Source organism: Theropithecus gelada, chromosome 7a (genome assembly GCF_003255815.1).
Source record: "Theropithecus gelada isolate Dixy chromosome 7a, Tgel_1.0, whole genome shotgun sequence".
NCBI classification, from domain to species: domain Eukaryota; kingdom Metazoa; phylum Chordata; class Mammalia; order Primates; family Cercopithecidae; genus Theropithecus; species Theropithecus gelada.
In genome coordinates this window covers 43,955,418-43,972,331 of record NC_037674.1, presented here as the reverse complement: position 1 = coordinate 43,972,331, position 16,914 = coordinate 43,955,418, and the positions used below count along the sequence as shown (strand labels likewise).

The following is a 16,914-nucleotide window of genomic DNA, read 5'->3' as shown; positions in this document are numbered from 1 at the left end:
CAACTCTTTACTATCATTGTGCCTGTTTTACAGAAGAGAAAACTGAGGCTGAGTGGTTTCGTGACTGGCCCTAGGTCACACAGCTAAGGAGTGCCAAAGCCAGGAGTCAGTGTGATGCCACATCCCACATTTCTAGCCATGACATCATATTTCCCTCCTAAAAGAAGAAATCCATTCATTAGGGCTGTGAGTGGTAAATGCCGCCTGCTCATCACAGCAAAAAAAACGATAACAAGGTACTGATTTGAGCAGTGCTGGCTGCCACGGAAGCATTGGCCAATTGGTAGTGGTCAGTCCCTGATTAGGAATAGAAGTGATCAGGCTTAATTTAAGCTTTGTTCAAACAGCCAGCAGAGTTGTGGGACATAGCCAGGACTTACTGGGCTCATTCACGTTGCCCAGATAAATGTCCAGCCCAGGGACAGCTTCCCAGCCCAGGGAATCACACACATGGAGCAGAGTCATTCATTTGTCCTTTGAACAATCGTCCAGAGTATCAGAGACTCGCAGACACTGCTCCTTGGGTAGCCATAACCATGTCCCCACTTCCCAGGGTGCCAGACCTACATGGACATCGTCATTGTCCTGGATGGCTCCAACAGCATCTACCCCTGGGTGGAGGTTCAGCACTTCCTCATCAACATCCTGAAGAAGTTTTACATCGGCCCAGGGCAGATCCAGGTGAGCATCTCTTGGGCCCTCTTCTGAACAGGGCCACCCAAACCGATGGCAGGTGCTGCCTTAGGTCTAGGCGAGATCTGTGTGTGCACAAAGGAGGTGTAGGTAAGAGGACAGAGGTAGTAGGGCCAGCCGGCACCAGGGCGCTGCAGCTCAGGACACTCTTCTCCAGTGTAGCACATCAAATGACAGTTTGGGGGAGGGCTCATTCACGGGTCAGACACAACACACCACCTATGAAGACTTAGACAAGTTAAAAAGTGAGAAAGAAGGTGGGAATGGTTGAGTGGATGCTAGAGCCCTGTTGAGTGAGGCACAGGGGAGAATTAGACATATAGATTGTGGAGGGAAGATGGCAGGAGAGGAGGTAAGGGCTGCTAGGCTCATATATCTGAAATGCTGCCTGGCTAAAGCAGAGGTAGATTCATTCCCTTTTATTCTGCCTGAGTGAGGACTAATGACTAGAAGTTATTAGATGGCAGATTTCAAGTCAATCTAAGAAATTATTTGTAACAATTAGGGCTGTTCAAAAGGGACTGGACTTTCTCATGAAGTAATGAGTTCCCCACCACCAGAAGATCATCCTTTAGGGTATCATGGGTGAAAATCCAGCATTAGAAGGGCACGTGTGCCAAATAAACTCTGTGGGCTCATCCAATAGGAATGTTTCATCGTTCTATTCCTACCATAGGTCTTGAAGCTTTTTGTTTATTTTGAAGCTATTGATATTGTCATTATTTTATCATCCACGGGGACAAAAGAACCTCTTCTCTAACAAGTTTTAAGGAACCTCAGTTTTGGAGTTTGGTAAACACTGTGACCTTCCACCCACACTGTTCGTAATATTTTGTACTTAGATTCTCTGCTCCGCTTTTGTTTTCCTAAGAAAGAAGCATAATTGTTGGGCCTTTCTTTCAATCACAAAGTCTCCATTCTCTATATGCACCCCTTCTTGTGCCATCAAGCTGTCCATTCATTCCCAGAACTTTGCAGAACCTACTTCCCTTTGGCTGTGGTTACTTTCTTGCAAAGGTCCTCAGCCCTCCTGCCTCCTGAATTATCACACAGAAACTCCCGGGGATCCTCACTCTCAAATTCTAAGTTTCAGGGGATCAAAATGTTCTGTTGCCCTTTCCTCTACCTTGCAGGTTGGAGTTGTGCAGTATGGAGAAGATGTGGTGCATGAGTTTCACCTCAATGACTACAGGTCTGTAAAAGATGTGGTGGAAGCTGCCAGCCACATTGAGCAGAGAGGAGGAACAGAGACCCGGACAGCATTTGGCATCGAATTTGCACGGTAAAAAAAAAAGTAGAAGAATTATAGTTATCTATTGCCATGTAACACACTACCACAAAATTTAGTACCTTGAGACAATAATTTCTTAATTCCTCAAAATTCTGGGGTTTGGCTGGGCTCAGCTGGTTGGTTTTCTCTTGGGTCCTCTCAGGTGGTTGCAGTCTGGTGTCACCTGGATCTGTTGTCATCTGAAGGTTCTCACGTGACTGGCAGTTGTTGCTGGCTGTTGGCTGAGAGCTCAGCTGGGACTGGTAACCTGAGCACCCACATGTGGCCATGTGGCTTGGTTTCCTTGTGGCATGGCAACTGGAGTTTTAGAGAGAGCATCCCAAGAGTGAGCTTTCCAAGAGACCCAGGCAGGACCTGGGAGACTGCCTGTAACTTGGTCTCGAAGTCCCAGAATATGACTTCTGCCACATCCTATTAGTTGGGCAAGTGACTGAGCCTAGCCCAGATTCAAGGGGAAGGGAATTTGGTTCTGTCTTGATGGATGAATAGTGAGGTCATTTTGCAAAAGAGCATTTAGGATGGGGGATATTGTTGCAGCCAACTTTGAAAAATAGCTTCTGCCACAGACACTCTATAAGAAGTAGGTTCTGTGAGGGTGGGGTCTTCTTATGGAGAGTTAGTCATCAATGGAGTAGAAAGAACGCAGTCAAATCTGACACCTGAGACTGTAGAGTAGTGAGGCTGATTCCTTAAAAATCACACCAGAACTTGGCCAGGCGTGTGGCTCACACCTGTAATCCTAGCACTTTGGGAGGCCGGGGCGGGCAGATTGCCTGAGCTCAGGAGTTTGAGAGCAGCCTGGGCAACATGGTAAAACCCCATCTCTACTAAAATACACACAAAAAAATTAGCCAGGCATGGTGGCATGCATCTGTAGTCCAGCTACTTGGGAAGCTGAGGCAGGAGAATTGCTTAAACCCAGGAGGCAGAGGTTGCAGTGAACCAAGATGGTGCCACTGCACTCCAGCCTGGTGACAGAGCGAGACTCTGCCTCAAAAAAATAAAAAATAAAATAAAATAAAATCACACCAGAACTCACTCATCCAGATAAATGTTATCCCTAGATGTTGTCCGTGCGAAGTCTGCATGCTTATTCCAGTAATGTTGTTGCTCAAAACATGGTGGTCATCCCCCCACTGAAATTAGCCAATTTTAAAGGCAATGCCACAGATCTCTTGAGCCAAGACCTAAACTCATAAGATGACTGTGTCAAAGGCATTTAGATTTTAAATATCTAAATGTTACACCTATAAATACGAGTTCTGCTACATTTGTTGAGACCACAGACCTGTTACCTTATGATCCCACCTTATGTAGGGTTAGCTGATGTGTTTTTAAAAAATCCACAATGTAAGAGCTATTGAGGCCAGGTGCAGTGGCTCAGAGCTGTAATCCCAGCAGTTTGGGAGGCTGAGGTGGGAGGATTACTTGAGCCCATAAGTTTGAGACCAGCCTAGGCAAAACCATGAGACCTCGTCTCTACTAAAAAAATACAAAAATTAGCCAGGCATGGTGGTGCATGCTTGTAGTCCTAACTATTCAGGAGGCTGAAGTGGGAGAATCACTTGAGCCCAGGAAGCAAAGGCTACAGTGAGCCAAGATCACACCACTGCACTCCACCTAGGCAACCGAGCCAGACCCTATCTCAAAAAAAAAAAAAGAAAGAAAAGAAAAAAAGAACTATTCAGTAGTATCGTGATTTCATGTGCTCAAAAGATTAAGATTTTTCCAACTTCATAACTCTTTACAATTAAGTCATTGCTAAACTAGCGTGTTTCTGTTTGCTCATAAAACTCACTCAAGCTTTTCCTAAAGGAGCATTTCTCCATGTGAAGGTGGCTCTCTTATTCATCCTCACAAGGAATGGTCCATTTTTCTGCTTTTGTTTTGCCTTCTTCGGGGTGAGACCTGAGACTCCAGCAGGCCCTTGTGAAATGACTGGGGCAAGGAAGGCAGCCCATAACCACCAGCACTCACTTTCTCAGTGTGAAGCTAACTGACTCATACAGGAATAAAACCCACTATTTGGACCTGACTTTACAACTCACCAACCTCAGGTCAATTATTTGTGTGTGACTCACCAGGTAGTTTGAACCATCCCTGACTCATGAGCACTGCTGAGGTTGCAATCTTCACCTCAAATGAAGGTCGAAATTCTGATCTTCCCAACTTGCCAAATTCAAGTCCCAAACTACAGCTGGTGCCTTTTAAGGTGAAAGGTTTTCTGTCCTCACTCAGTTTATTCTTAATGCATTTCTTTTTCCTACGCTCCTTTCGAAAGGGCAAAGATTCAGGCCATGAACATGAGGGCTTATAAAGATATCGATAACCTGTGGGTCCTGGCTGTGGCAGCTCACAGTCTGATGGGAGGGCTGTGACAAGTGTTCACCCTAACCCTGACTCAGTGAGGATGAGAGAGGGAGAGGCCCCCATGGAGGGGCCAAGGAGAGCTGCCAGGAGGAGGTGGCACTGCACCTGTCCTGGGAAGACCCTGGGATTCCAACAAAAACAGGTGAACAGAAGATGTGCCACACAAGACATTCCACCCTGATGCCAGCAGAGGAGAGGGAAAGTCAAGGAACATTTGCATTCATAGATGCACTCCTCTTGACCCGCAGCAAGGGGTTCATGTTGGTGGGAAGTGAGCCATGTAAAGATGGTGAGAGTGATGATGTTGTAGTTAAAACCAGCATGGGTGGCCATAGCAGGTTCTTGAGTAGTAGAGTGTAATCACCAGATATACACGTTAAGAAAACGAGCCTGGCAGCTATGTACAGCAGGGAAGTGGAGAGGGCCCCTGAACAACGTGGTGTGATTCTACCTTTGGCCACATAACACTTTATTGAGCATCTACTATGTGCCTCTCACTATTTTAGGCACCAGGGCTAGATCAGTGAACAACATAGGTACAAATACTGTGCCCTCGTGAGCCGACATTCTAGAGAGAGAGGCAGACCATAAACAAATAAATAAATAACATAGCATAGTAGAAGGAGATGAAAGTTATGGGGAGAATGAAGTGTGGTAGGGGGAGTGGAGCAGTTGCAGAGGGCAGGTACAGAATCAGCATGAACAGGGCGGTGAGGAAAGGCTTCCCTGACAGATGACCTTTGACTGGAGATTTGAAAGGAGTTAAGGGAGTTGTTGGCAAGAAGATGGCTGGGAGGGAACAGCTCAAAGGTTTGGTGTGCCTTGAGGACTCCAGACCATCGAAGAGTCCAGTGTAGGTGGGGGTGAGTAAGCAGGACCAGAGGCTAAGAGAGGAAATGGGCCAGATTTCAGAGGGCTTAGGGAGCCGTTGTCAGAACCTGGGCTTTCCCCGAGAGAAAGAGGAACCTGTGCAGGTTTTGAGCAGAAACAAGTTATGACGTGGCCTCAATCTCCATGGGCCACTCTGGTTTCTAGGCCCATGGAGCCTGTTGTTAGTATACAGCTCTCACTGCACTCAAGGAATGTATAATCTAATTTACAAACGAACAAATCCAAGTCCCTTTCCCAGTGCAAAATCACAATTTAAAATCTGATGATTCATGCTGATATTCACACGATTACAGATTCATATGACATTCACACTATTCCACTCTATGGAAATATGATCCTGACATTTTTCTTGGCTCCATATATAATAAAACATGTTTTGCTCCTGCCATGCTTTTTTGCAGGGCGTTTTATTCCTGGGCCTGGCCCTTCCATGCAGTCACAGAAGCATCTAGAATCTCCCTGGAAAGAATAGCAGAGTTCTCCTGCTACTGGGTTGAGCTTGAGCTCAAAATCTGCTCTCGTCATGTGGCACATGCTTCTGCAGGCTTCAGTCCACAGCACATACTAAAATTAGTGGGTTTTTTAAGGCAACATATCCAGCATATTGGAGCACTGCTAAGAGAATGGCGGATGTTTTTTCTCTTTGCTGGTAGTTTGAAGATGTTCTAAACTAATTTATTTCAGCTTTTGCAAATTCCTCAACTCCTAAATCATATGCATCCGTTCCTCAGTGTGCTACGTAGGAAGAGATACCCGCGATACCAAAGCCATGTGGCTCTTTAACCTGTCACTACAGAGCTTAAATCTGTGGCCTGTCCTGCCTTGCTGTGGGTCAGACTCATGAGGAATAACCTCAGAGTCTGAGAGTTTAACATTTATTTTTAGATCCTTATTGGCAAATTATAACTTCTGGGCCAGACTCCTCAGTGAGACCATGTCTATACCCCTCAGAACCTCATGGTCTAAAGGAAGGCAGGCCACAGGGACACTAAAAGCCAATGGTGATTTGGGAGCCAGTTTTTCACACTTCGTAGCCCGATGGCCCGCTACAAGAGCCTGTCTGCCAGGTTGACGGTCGAGGTGCCAGCCCTGCTGTCCCCTGGGCTGGATTGCCTGATAGGTGGGCTGAGCTCATGCTCCAGATACTGAAAACAAAATAAAAAGTGAGAAAGAGAAATATTTGTCATGGATTTGATATTTAATGTTTCCCAAAATAGAATCAAAGCAATCCTTGTGAGGAAGCCAGAGCTCTGTCAGGCCTCATCGCACGTATTTTATGGGTCAGTGTTGTCTGGATGCCGAGTCACCCTGGCACATCCTGTTTTCAGTACGAAGGAAAGTGAGTCTCAGCTCTGGATGCTCACCAGAATGTTATAAAATACTGGTGCCAGCCCGGCACGGTGGCTCACAGCTGTAATCCCAGCACTTTGGGAGGCAGAGGCAGGCGGATCACTTGAGGCCAGGAGTTCGAGACCAGACTGGCCAACATGGCAAAACCCCATCTCTATTAAAAATACAAAAATTAGCCAAGCGTGGTGGCACAGGCCTCTAATCCCAGCTACTTAGGAGACTGAGGCACGAGAATCGCTTGAACCTGGGAGGAAGAGGTTGCAGTGAGCTGAGATTGTGCCACTGCACTCTAGCCTGGGCAACAGAGGGAGACTCTGTCTCAATTAAAAATAAGTAAACAAATTAAAATACTAATATCCAGGCCACCATCCCAGAGATTCCAATTTCAGGGGTCTGGCTGAGGCCGGGGCATCAACAGTTTTTGTTTGTTTGTCTGTTTGTTTGTTTGTTTTGAGACAGAGTCTTACTGTCACCCAGGCTGGAGTGCAGTAGCGTGATCTCGGCTCACTGCAACCTCCGCCTCCCGGGTTCAAGCAATTTTAATCCTCAGCCTCCCGAGTAGTTGGGATTACAGGCGCATGCCAACACACCCGGCTAAGTTTTGTATTTCTAGTAGAGGCAGGGTTTTGCCATGTTAGTCAGGCTAGTCTCGAACTCCCGACCTCAGATCATCCGCTCACCTTGGGCTCCCAAAGTGCTAGGATTACAGGCGTGAGCAACCACACCTGGCCAACGGGTTTTAAAGGCTCGCTCCACAAGATGCCAGTGAGCAGCTGGGAGTTGTGAACCACTGACTTAATGCCTCTAAAGGTTGTCACCTGCCCTGAACTCCCCTCCCAGGTCCACCTCATCCCTTTGGCCTGCCCAAAACAGCAAGGTCAGGACTCCAAAGGAGCTTTTCAACATTTCATTTAAAGACAACAGATCTAAGAACCTTCTGAGCAGCTGGTGAAAGAGTAGCTGTGGCCATCTCAATCCAGCTACTTTTTTGGTTCGAGGTCCTGGCACCTGTTGGGTTGCCCAAGGGGCACTTAGTCCTGGTTTCTGTGGCCGCCCCTCTGCAGGAGCATCAGGGGCTGCCCCAATCCCACTTCTTTCTCATGACCCTGCCCCTGCGCTTGGCTTCCAGCTCAGAGGCTTTCCAGAAGGGCGGAAGGAAAGGGGCCAAGAAAGTGATGATTGTCATCACAGATGGAGAGTCCCACGACAGCCCAGACCTGGAGAAGGTGATCCAGCAAAGCGAGAGAGACAACGTAACAAGATATGCGGTGGCCGTAAGTCCTGGCCCGCCCAAGGGCTGCTGATGGTCTCTTAGAGGCTTTGCCATCAAATCCCCGGGGACTTCAAGGGACTAGTTCCAGGCAGTATCACAAGTGTCCAGGCCCTCAAAAGAGCCTCCCATTTCATCTTCTAAACAACAAGTTGAGAATATTTCTGCACTGCTCTGGCCTATCCACAAAAGCCGTGGGTTTGGGTTGCCCCGCTATCCATTGCCAGGGAGGGTCTGGAACCTCAGAAAACTAGAACACACCTCCAAACCTCCCAGCTCCCAGACCCTAGCTTAGCACAAAGGCTTTATCTTGTCCCTAAAAGAAAGTCCATTCTGCACGCAAATGGCATCACGAGGAACTCTCATGGCTGCTGGCCCTGGCTCCAGCCCACCCTGGGGTCCCCAGGGTCTAGGCCGTGTGGTGTATGGGAAAGTCTGTGCTATGTTCTGGTTTGTGGTTCCTGCCCCTGTTCCCTGGCAGGTCCTGGGCTACTACAACCGCAGGGGCATCAATCCAGAAACTTTTCTAAATGAAATCAAATACATCGCCAGTGACCCCGATGACAAGCACTTCTTCAATGTCACTGATGAGGCTGCCTTGAAGGACATTGTCGATGCCCTGGGGGACAGAATCTTCAGCCTGGAAGGTGAGCAATGCATACTAAGAGGGGATCCACTCTCTCCTGGGCTTATATCAGGTAAACTCCACAGAGCACAACCCAATCCCATAAAATGGAATGGCTTAGCAAAAGTCTTCCATAAAAATAAATGCCAGGCCAGGTGTGGTGACTCACGCCTGTAATCCCAGCACTTTGGGAGGACAAGGTGAGTGAATTGCTTCAGTTCAGGAGTTCAAGACCAGCTTGAGCAACAAGGCAAAACCTCATCTCTTCAAAAAAAATTTACAAAAATTAGCTAGGTGTGGTGGTGTGTGCCTGTAGTCCTAGCTACTTGGGAAGCTGAGGTGGGAGGATCACTTGAGCCTGGGAGGTTGAGGTTGCAGTGAGCTGAGATCATGCCACTGCACTCCAGCCTGGGCAACAGAGCCAGACCCTGTCCCCAAAAATAAATAAGTCATAAATTCCAACAACTGAGTATTACTCCGTGCCGGACGTGAGGCTGTGCGTTTTATGAACAATGCTGAAACGTTACTTTGCTAATGCTGTCATTTTTACCGCTGGGAGAACTGAAACTCAAAGGAGTTCAGTGACCTGCCAAAGATCTCACAGCTTAGGACGGTGGTGGGCTTTGAACTAGGTTGCCGAATTTCACAAAAATAAAATACAGTGGGTGTGGTAGGCTTAGGTTAAAACTTATTTGTTGCCTGAAATTCAGTTTTAATTGGGCATCCTATGTTGCATCAGGCAACCCTAGCTTGTACCTAGCAGAGTCTGACTCCATATCCTGAAACCCTTAATCCCTATATGCCAACTGCTTCCACTCCACCAAAAGCATTTTTTATTTTTGGCAGAGTCCTTCAGATTGCCTCTCTCCTCATGATTTAAGCTCCATTTTTGATTTGATTTGCACGAATTTCATTTCCACCATTGCTATAGTGGGCCCTTCCAATATCGGGCTTTGGGCATATGGGAGGATTATAAAAAGAAATAGAAGGCCATGTAAAGCCTGAGAAGTCTGCAGTGCATTGGAAATGACAAGCCACAGACACATGAAAAGAGACTAAAATGGCCCTCATAAACAAGGGCAGATGAATATAAAGTATGGACGTGAGCTTTGACACCCACTCCAGAACTCAAATATCCAAATCTGTGTATTTCTCCTCAAAATGGTCACCTTGGATGATGAGAACATTGGTTCCAATGATGTGTTCAGGGAGCCCCTCCGTGGGGAGAGGCTTTCAGCACTCATGGGATTTCTTACGCAAATCTGCAGTGGCGACAGACCTCCCTCTGAGGGTGGATTTGATGTTTGAGGTCCATCCAAAGGCATCTGGAACCAAAGCTAGTGAATAAAAGGAATGAACAAAGTGGGAAATTCCATTTCTTGCCAAAAACGTACACTATTTCTGTGCACTTTTGCTTGCTTTCCCCCCAATTTTAGCAGTCTTACAGTATGCCCTGTAATATAATTTGCCCCGAGCCCTTTTCAGAAGTAATTGGGCTACCAGTAACAACCCACATGGGCACCTGGAAGGTGTGTGGTGCTCCCCACCGCACAGAGTGCTGGGGAGGGCTGAGGAGGCTGGCACCCTACTGGCCTCAGCTTCAGAGCCCCCCTTGAAAGAGAGCCCCACCTCCTAATGATGCCCCAAGGAAGCAGGAGCTGTGGGTTGAGCGGCAGCTCTGTCTGGAGCTAAGTGATTGGGCATGGAGCTGACATCTCTCTGTCATTCTGTTGTAGGCACCAACAAGAACGAGACCTCCTTTGGGCTGGAGATGTCACAGACAGGCTTTTCCTCGCACGTGGTGGAGGTATGTGGTGGAGGTCCCCGCAGAGAGCCCCGCCTCTGTCTCTCAGGGCATGCACTTTCTCCCTTTCTAGCTCTCTAGATCTGCCATCCACCTTCACAGATGGGCTGGCTCCTCCCGCTTTCTCTCTTTCTTAGGGTCTCTCGGCCTCCCATCTTCTGTGGGCTGGAAGAGGGGAATCGAGGTCTTCCACCTATTTATATCGTCTTAAGCCCTCTTTAGAAGTGAATGGACTACAGTTAATAATCCCATAATTTCACCTGTGAGGTGCGGGGTGCACCTTCCCATTCAGTCCAGAGAGCCTTGTGCAAAATCTAGGGCAGGTGGCAAAGCCAATGGCACGTGCCTCGGATAGTTCCAGTGCCCGAGGAGGCCTGCACACGCCAGGGCGTGTCCCCATGTCAGTGTTGGGAGGGTATCCAGATGTTCCAGCTGTGCTCTGGCAGGTGACTCACAGGCACCCCCACTGTGCGGGTGCTGCGTCAGATTGCAGAGGTCCTGCGGGAGGGCTGGCCCACAGAGAGAGGGGTGTGGTGTCACAAGCAACATGTGACAGCTGGGGCTCTGCATCACTCCCCCCTCTGTGTGCTTGTGTGCTTCACCTGGTGCTGCTTCATTAGAAGGGGCTGGAGCCTCCCAGGATTGCAAGGGGTACAGAAGAATCCATGTCTGTGAATATGCTTAATGTACTGTAGAGTCCTGCCCAGAATTGCCACGTGGGAAAACATACCAACTACGTCTGTCAGTATCGATACGTGCTCCCATGGCTGTGCTTTGCACAGCCAGGTGCATGTGTGTGCATGTGCGTGTGTGCGTGTGTGTGTTCTGCCTGGGCTGGCACCGTGAGAGTGTACTTATTCCTCCTAATTTACCAGAGAAGGCCCGTTAGTGCATCCTAGTTATATGTCATTGTCATCCTCCCGTTGCCCTCTCCTAACTCCTCAGTGAGGCGGATAGGGCAGGACTCCTTGTTCCTAGTTTACACATAAAGAATTGGAGGCATGAGAAGGTTAAGTGACCTGCTGGAGTAAAATTTGTGAGAAAAATATTAGTCTCATGCTCTTTCCTCTAGACCAAGCAGCTGTTCCGTGAGAGGGAATCTCCGGGGGTCTGAGTCAGAACTTCCAAACTGGAGGGGAGGGGGACATATGCCTGACATGCAGCCGGCAGATGGACGGACATGCCACTCACACTCAGACTTTTCTGAGCTGCATCTGGACAGTTTCATGCCCACTGTCTTGAGTAACAGCAAGATGTAAATGTAGCTGCCCTGTCCTAATAACAGCCCTGTTACATGTGCACAGCGGTTTAAACCTTCCCAGGAAATTCCTGCACCTCATTTCATGCAAGAACAGCCCTACAAGGATGGCAGGTGATGATAGTTATCCTGTTTTAGGTGGTTGGATCAGCCACTCTTTTCAGTGCCTTCTCTGTGCTGGGTCCCGAGCCTGATGCCAGGAGAATCAGAGGCGGGAGTCCTGCCCTCAAGGTGCTCAGAGTCCCAGGGTAAAGAGCCCAGCACAGAGAGGTGAGAGCATCCACTCACATGGAGGCCGGCAGAGTCACGTGCTCTGGCAGGACCAGTCCTGGTCTCCAGACTCTGAGGTCAGAGCTGATTAGAGAATGCAACAAGGAAATGCAATTTAATTAAATCTAACAAGCATTTGTTAAATGCCACTAAAGTGCCAAAAGGACCCAGAAATGATTCTTGCCACCAGGAGTCAACTTGCAAACAATCCTGAATGGCATTTCTTAGCTTTGAGAGTAGGATGAAAGAAACTATAGATGCCTCCTAGGTAAAAGTGTACAACACCTGAAGGCCCCCCATCCGAAGATCCCCTGTGAAGACCCCCTGTTCAATGCGGGGAATGGGGGAGACATGGTCATGCCTAATGTTAACCAAAGCAATGTGATCAGGGTAGTACAGAAGGAAGGGCCTCTGCTCAAAGAAGGGATGGTCAGGGAAAGATCCGGGAGGGCTTGGCACTCGAGCAGCCCCTAAAGGACACAGGTTTCAGCAGTCCAGGGTAGCAGTAAGCAGGAGAATAGAGAGCATTGTGGACACACACTGAGTGACATTCTGGCACAGCTCAGAGGTCAGCCCTGGTGTTGGGGACAGAAGAGAAAATGAATGTCCCAATGTTTCCTTTGTCCATTCTACAGACATTTTTTTAGTATCTTCATGTGTGTCAGGCTCTGTACCAGGTACATTAAAGAAACATTTTAGCTGACAGCCGTTCATAGCCTAGCTGGGGAGAAAAACTCTTAAATAATAAGTTCACTGTCCTGCTTCTAAAATCATGATCTGTGTATGTCTAGGAATCGCGGAATCTAAAAAGAAGAGGACATTAAGATGGGCTTCAGGGACTCAGGGAAGCTTGAGCGGAGCCTTGAAAGGGGCCCAAGCAATTCAGTGTTGAGCAAGGTGATCCTTGCAGGATCAACAGGTTCCCCAGCTTCCAGAGTGGGGAGACCCAGGAGCTCACAGCCCCAGCACGTGACTTCGGTCAAGTCAAGGTCATGACTGTCATGTGCAAGCCCTTGCACACATGCTCAACTTCTCTGTTCCCCAGGCAGAGGGGCCCAGCTTGCCTCTCCCATATACCCTAGTTCTTCCATCACCCCTGACATTTTCATCTAATTGGACTTTAAAAGAGATGACGATCACATTTGAATCTGAGACTCTTTAGTATTAAAAACGAAAGCAAAAAAACCTTTCAAATGCACAGGAATGGTGCAAGCATGATGGGCTGACTGGCGCTGTGACTGGCCACTGGGTGGCTATTTTAGAGCACAGAGGTCTTTCAGTGCCAGGCCGCTGATGCCACCATGATTGGCCACAGCCATCCTGTCCCCAGGAGTCCAGCTCCTCAGCTCTGAGGGTCAGTTAGGCCTCCCTGGGGATCAGGGAGCAATGTGTGTGTCCACAATGCTATTGGGTCCAGTCTTTCCACTTTGCCCTGAGTATGTCTGTCTCCCAGGCAAGCCCCCAGGCTTCCTCCCTGCCAGAAGTGCCACAGATGGTCTCAAACAGCTGCTGCCCAAAAAGATACTGAAGGAGCCTGAGGCTTCCCCGGGTCTATTTAGTTCTGGTAGAAGGAGAGATCGCTAGCAGAATGTTCTCAGATGGCAGAAGAAAGGCCTGGCTCCTCCTTTCTTGGTTTGCTGCTGTCTTCATGAGCAAGGAAATCAGTCTTTGAATTAGCAAAGGTAAAAGCAACAGGACAGAGAAAGGACCGGAGCCCAGGGTAGAGGGGAGACCCCAAGACATCAACTGACACCCACAGAGTCCAAGTCCCCAAAACATTACATTCCAGGCTGAAGGCAAAACGTCCGAGTCATTGGGAAAACCCGCGGAGCTGGAAACTCTAGTCTTGATTTACAGAAAGGGGAAAGAAAGTATTCCAAAAATTACCATCAGGAAGGCTAGCTGTGGATCCCTGGTCAACCTTTAGAACAGATTTTTAAGCTAACGCTTCCATTAGCATTTGGAAATGAACGCAAAAGTCACTAAGAGCCTGAGTGGCTTCCATTAGTGCTGGCTGTCTGCTGAGGTAGTGAACTACCTGTCAAGCTGGGTAATCAAGCAGGAGCTGCAGGAATCTGCCAGAAAGCTGGGAGAAGGGATTCACACCTCTAGAGGGGGACTAGACTCTAAGACTCTGTAATCCCACAGGACTTGAGGGGAAGATGCAGAGGGAGAGAGAGGACTACAAATAATTGATGCGCATGGGTGACGGTGTGCAGGGGACCCCTCCCACACAGGGCTCAGCTGGAGGGATTTCGCATCCGCCTTCCTACACTAGAATCCTAACTCTGCCCTAACTCCAAAAGTTTACAGAGGGAAGCAGTTTTATCAGGGTAGATCTTGTCTACACAAAAACCTTGGTGACTCACCCGAGATGGGAAGAGATCCTTTTTCTCTTGTACCTAAAGGGGAGGTCACTGACCCTGCACATGATGATCTAACAGGGCCAGAGCTCGGTTCTGTTTTGAAACAGGTTCAGTCCAGCTGAGCCCTGTGTGGGAGGGGTCCTCTGCACACCGTCACTCATGCGCATCAATTATTTGCAGTCATCTTTCTCCTTCCACATCTTCCCCTCAAGGCCCATGGGATTACAGAGTCTTAGAGTCTAGTCCCCGTCTGGAGGTATAAGCATTCCCAGTTGAGCTACCCCAGCCACCCTCCTGCCTCTTCAGCCCATGCTCATCCCACAGGCCCTCCTGGGATTGAGATCTAGACAATGAAGGGTATTGGCTATTTGCTAAGGTTCTTAGTGACTGAAGCTTTAGATGTGTAATCTTCCCTAAGGGTTTCGCATTTGAACTGGTTTTGCGTATCTGATTCAGCAAAAAATGAGATAGACTGATGAATAATGGTGAATTGAGGGGTTGACCTGTGGAAGTTGTAAACCCCTCCTGTCCCCCCTAGACCTAAACAATAGACTCCTCCACCTGGGCGGGCCGTCAAGATGGTCTCCTGGCCCTCTCCCCAGCAGTCCAGGACACAGCGGCTGAGGTCCTCTGCCACGCTGGTCCCGATGGTTTGCAAGTTGACTCTTGGTAGCAGGAATCATTTCTGGTTCATTCGGATCCTCCTAAGCCTGGCCCCACGTCCTAAGGCTGTGCCCCAGTGCCCACTCCTGGGCCCCTTTCCCGGGGCCTCTGACAGGCGGCAGCCAACTCTCTGATGGGGAATGAGCAGTCAGTGTACTGCGCCCTGGTCCCCACGGCCCCTTCTGCTCACCCTAGCTGCCAGATTCCAGCACTGCACTCGGTGAGGGCCCCTCCTCCACAGAAAGGCAGAGGGCCTGTTTCTGGGCCTTTCCTGCCCACAAGCCTCCTGGCCATTCATCCCTTCCTCGGGCCCACTTCAAGCTTGTTGAAACAAGCCTTCTAAGAGTCCAAGCAATTAGTGAAAACATAATCCACCCTCCAAATGGTGTATGTGCCTTAGAAGGGGCTCTTGGGAACAGAGCCTCACCCCTCTACAGCCACTCTGACTCAGACTCTCGGGAGTTTGGGGAGGAGGACAGCCTCGGTGTCCTTTAGGGGGTCTCCCATCACACCAGCCCACAGCACCACCAGCAACTACCTCCACCTGGCTCCACAGTCTTACCTCCCAAGAGCCAAAAAGAGCTAAAAGGAAGAATTGCTGGCACCTAGTATCCTAATTCCATGACTGCTGGGCAAGAGGGAAGCACTGCCTGGCAGTGTGGGCTCAGAAAAATCATTTGCCCTCTCTGAGCTTGTCTCAGTAAATGTCTGAAGAATATTTGTGAAATCGAAGCAAGGCTTGGAACTGGAAGTGTTCATTTTGAGACATACTAATAAATCAAGTAAGATTTTCTTAAAAGCCTTTTCTAACCCCACTATGCACTCCCACTCCGTCTCAGTTTGTTCACCTGCTCCTGGGACTGCCAAAGTAGCCAGTCCCTGACTCAGTCAGAGCACTTCTCACACGCTACCGCAATGACAAACGTGACTGTGACACCTGATTCTTCGACTCCCGACCACCCAGGAGATGCTTACAGATGGATTCATGAACGAGAAAAGCTACCGTGTCCCAAGTACTCACTGGCTGCCAAGCACCCTGCTAAGAATTAAAAATGCTGATTCTCACAACAGAACTGTTTTACAGCTGAGGAACTCAAGGTTGAGAGAGAGAGACAGAGAGAGAGAGAGAGAGAACAGGGTCACACAGCTAGAAGCTCTGAGCTAGAAGTGGAACTCAGAGGCCTCTGACTCCAGAGCTCCTTCCTGCTCTCACCACCGGGCCAGGGATCCTCCACCTGTGCCCTAGTGACATCAGCCATAAGGGACCATCTTGTGCATTGTAGGATGGTTAGCAGCATCTCTAGCCTCCACCCACTAGACGTCAATAGCACCCCCACCACTACCCCCAGCTGTAACAACCAAATATCACCTAGGGCACAAAACTGCCCCCATTGAGCAGCACTGCCCTAGACCATGCTGCCTTCACTGCCGGGGCTGTGGTCCAACCCTGGCTTAGACACGGACTGACCAGAACACAGAGCTTTGAGAGATATGGTCACACGCCCTGGGAGCATGCAGCTCAGCTGGGAAGGCAAGACTGCCTCAGAGGCCAGGTCAGAGGGCAGCTGAGAGCTGAGCTGGCAGGGTCTGGTGGTGGGAGCTACACACACTGCAGGTGCTAGAGCTACAATGTCCTTTGGGAAGGCACGGTGTGGCCTCGGACCTTCTGACGGCTGCCAAGCCTGCGACCTCATGTCTGCACAGAACGCCAGGAAAATCAGCTTGTGGGGAAGGTCCCCTTGTGCAAGGCCACCCAGGCACACCTTGGTAATATCTGGTGGGAGCTCAGGTGGCCTCAGATGGGAAAGGAGGCTATAAAACAGGAAGCCCGTGCCAAGCCTGCGGAGCGGGGGACACGGTTCTTCCTGGGAATGCCCACTGTTCGTTCGCCAGCTGGGCCCACATGCCTGGCTTCCCCTATTAAGGATTTGGTCCCGTCTCTTCTTTTTCCCCACCCTTCTAGATTTTTCTAAACTCAAAATGTCTGGGCTTCCCCAGCTGGGAAGAGATTGTGACATACTGAGGCTTGCTTTGGTGGCCTTAACCTAATCGCTCCTCACAGT

The 16,914-nt window shown here is 49.1% G+C and overlaps 1 protein-coding gene across 1 annotated transcript in view; it reads left to right on the top strand.

The window, feature by feature from the left end:
• Positions 1 to 16,914, top strand: part of ITGA11 (integrin subunit alpha 11) — a 134,361-nt gene that overhangs the window by 76,865 nt on the left and 40,582 nt on the right. The window contains exons 6-10 of the mRNA XM_025389804.1: positions 554 to 681; positions 1,827 to 1,975; positions 7,725 to 7,869; positions 8,347 to 8,512; positions 10,227 to 10,297. Coding sequence (XP_025245589.1) covers positions 554 to 681; positions 1,827 to 1,975; positions 7,725 to 7,869; positions 8,347 to 8,512; positions 10,227 to 10,297 — 659 coding nt within the window. The remainder of the gene's footprint in view (positions 1 to 553; positions 682 to 1,826; positions 1,976 to 7,724; positions 7,870 to 8,346; positions 8,513 to 10,226; positions 10,298 to 16,914) is intronic.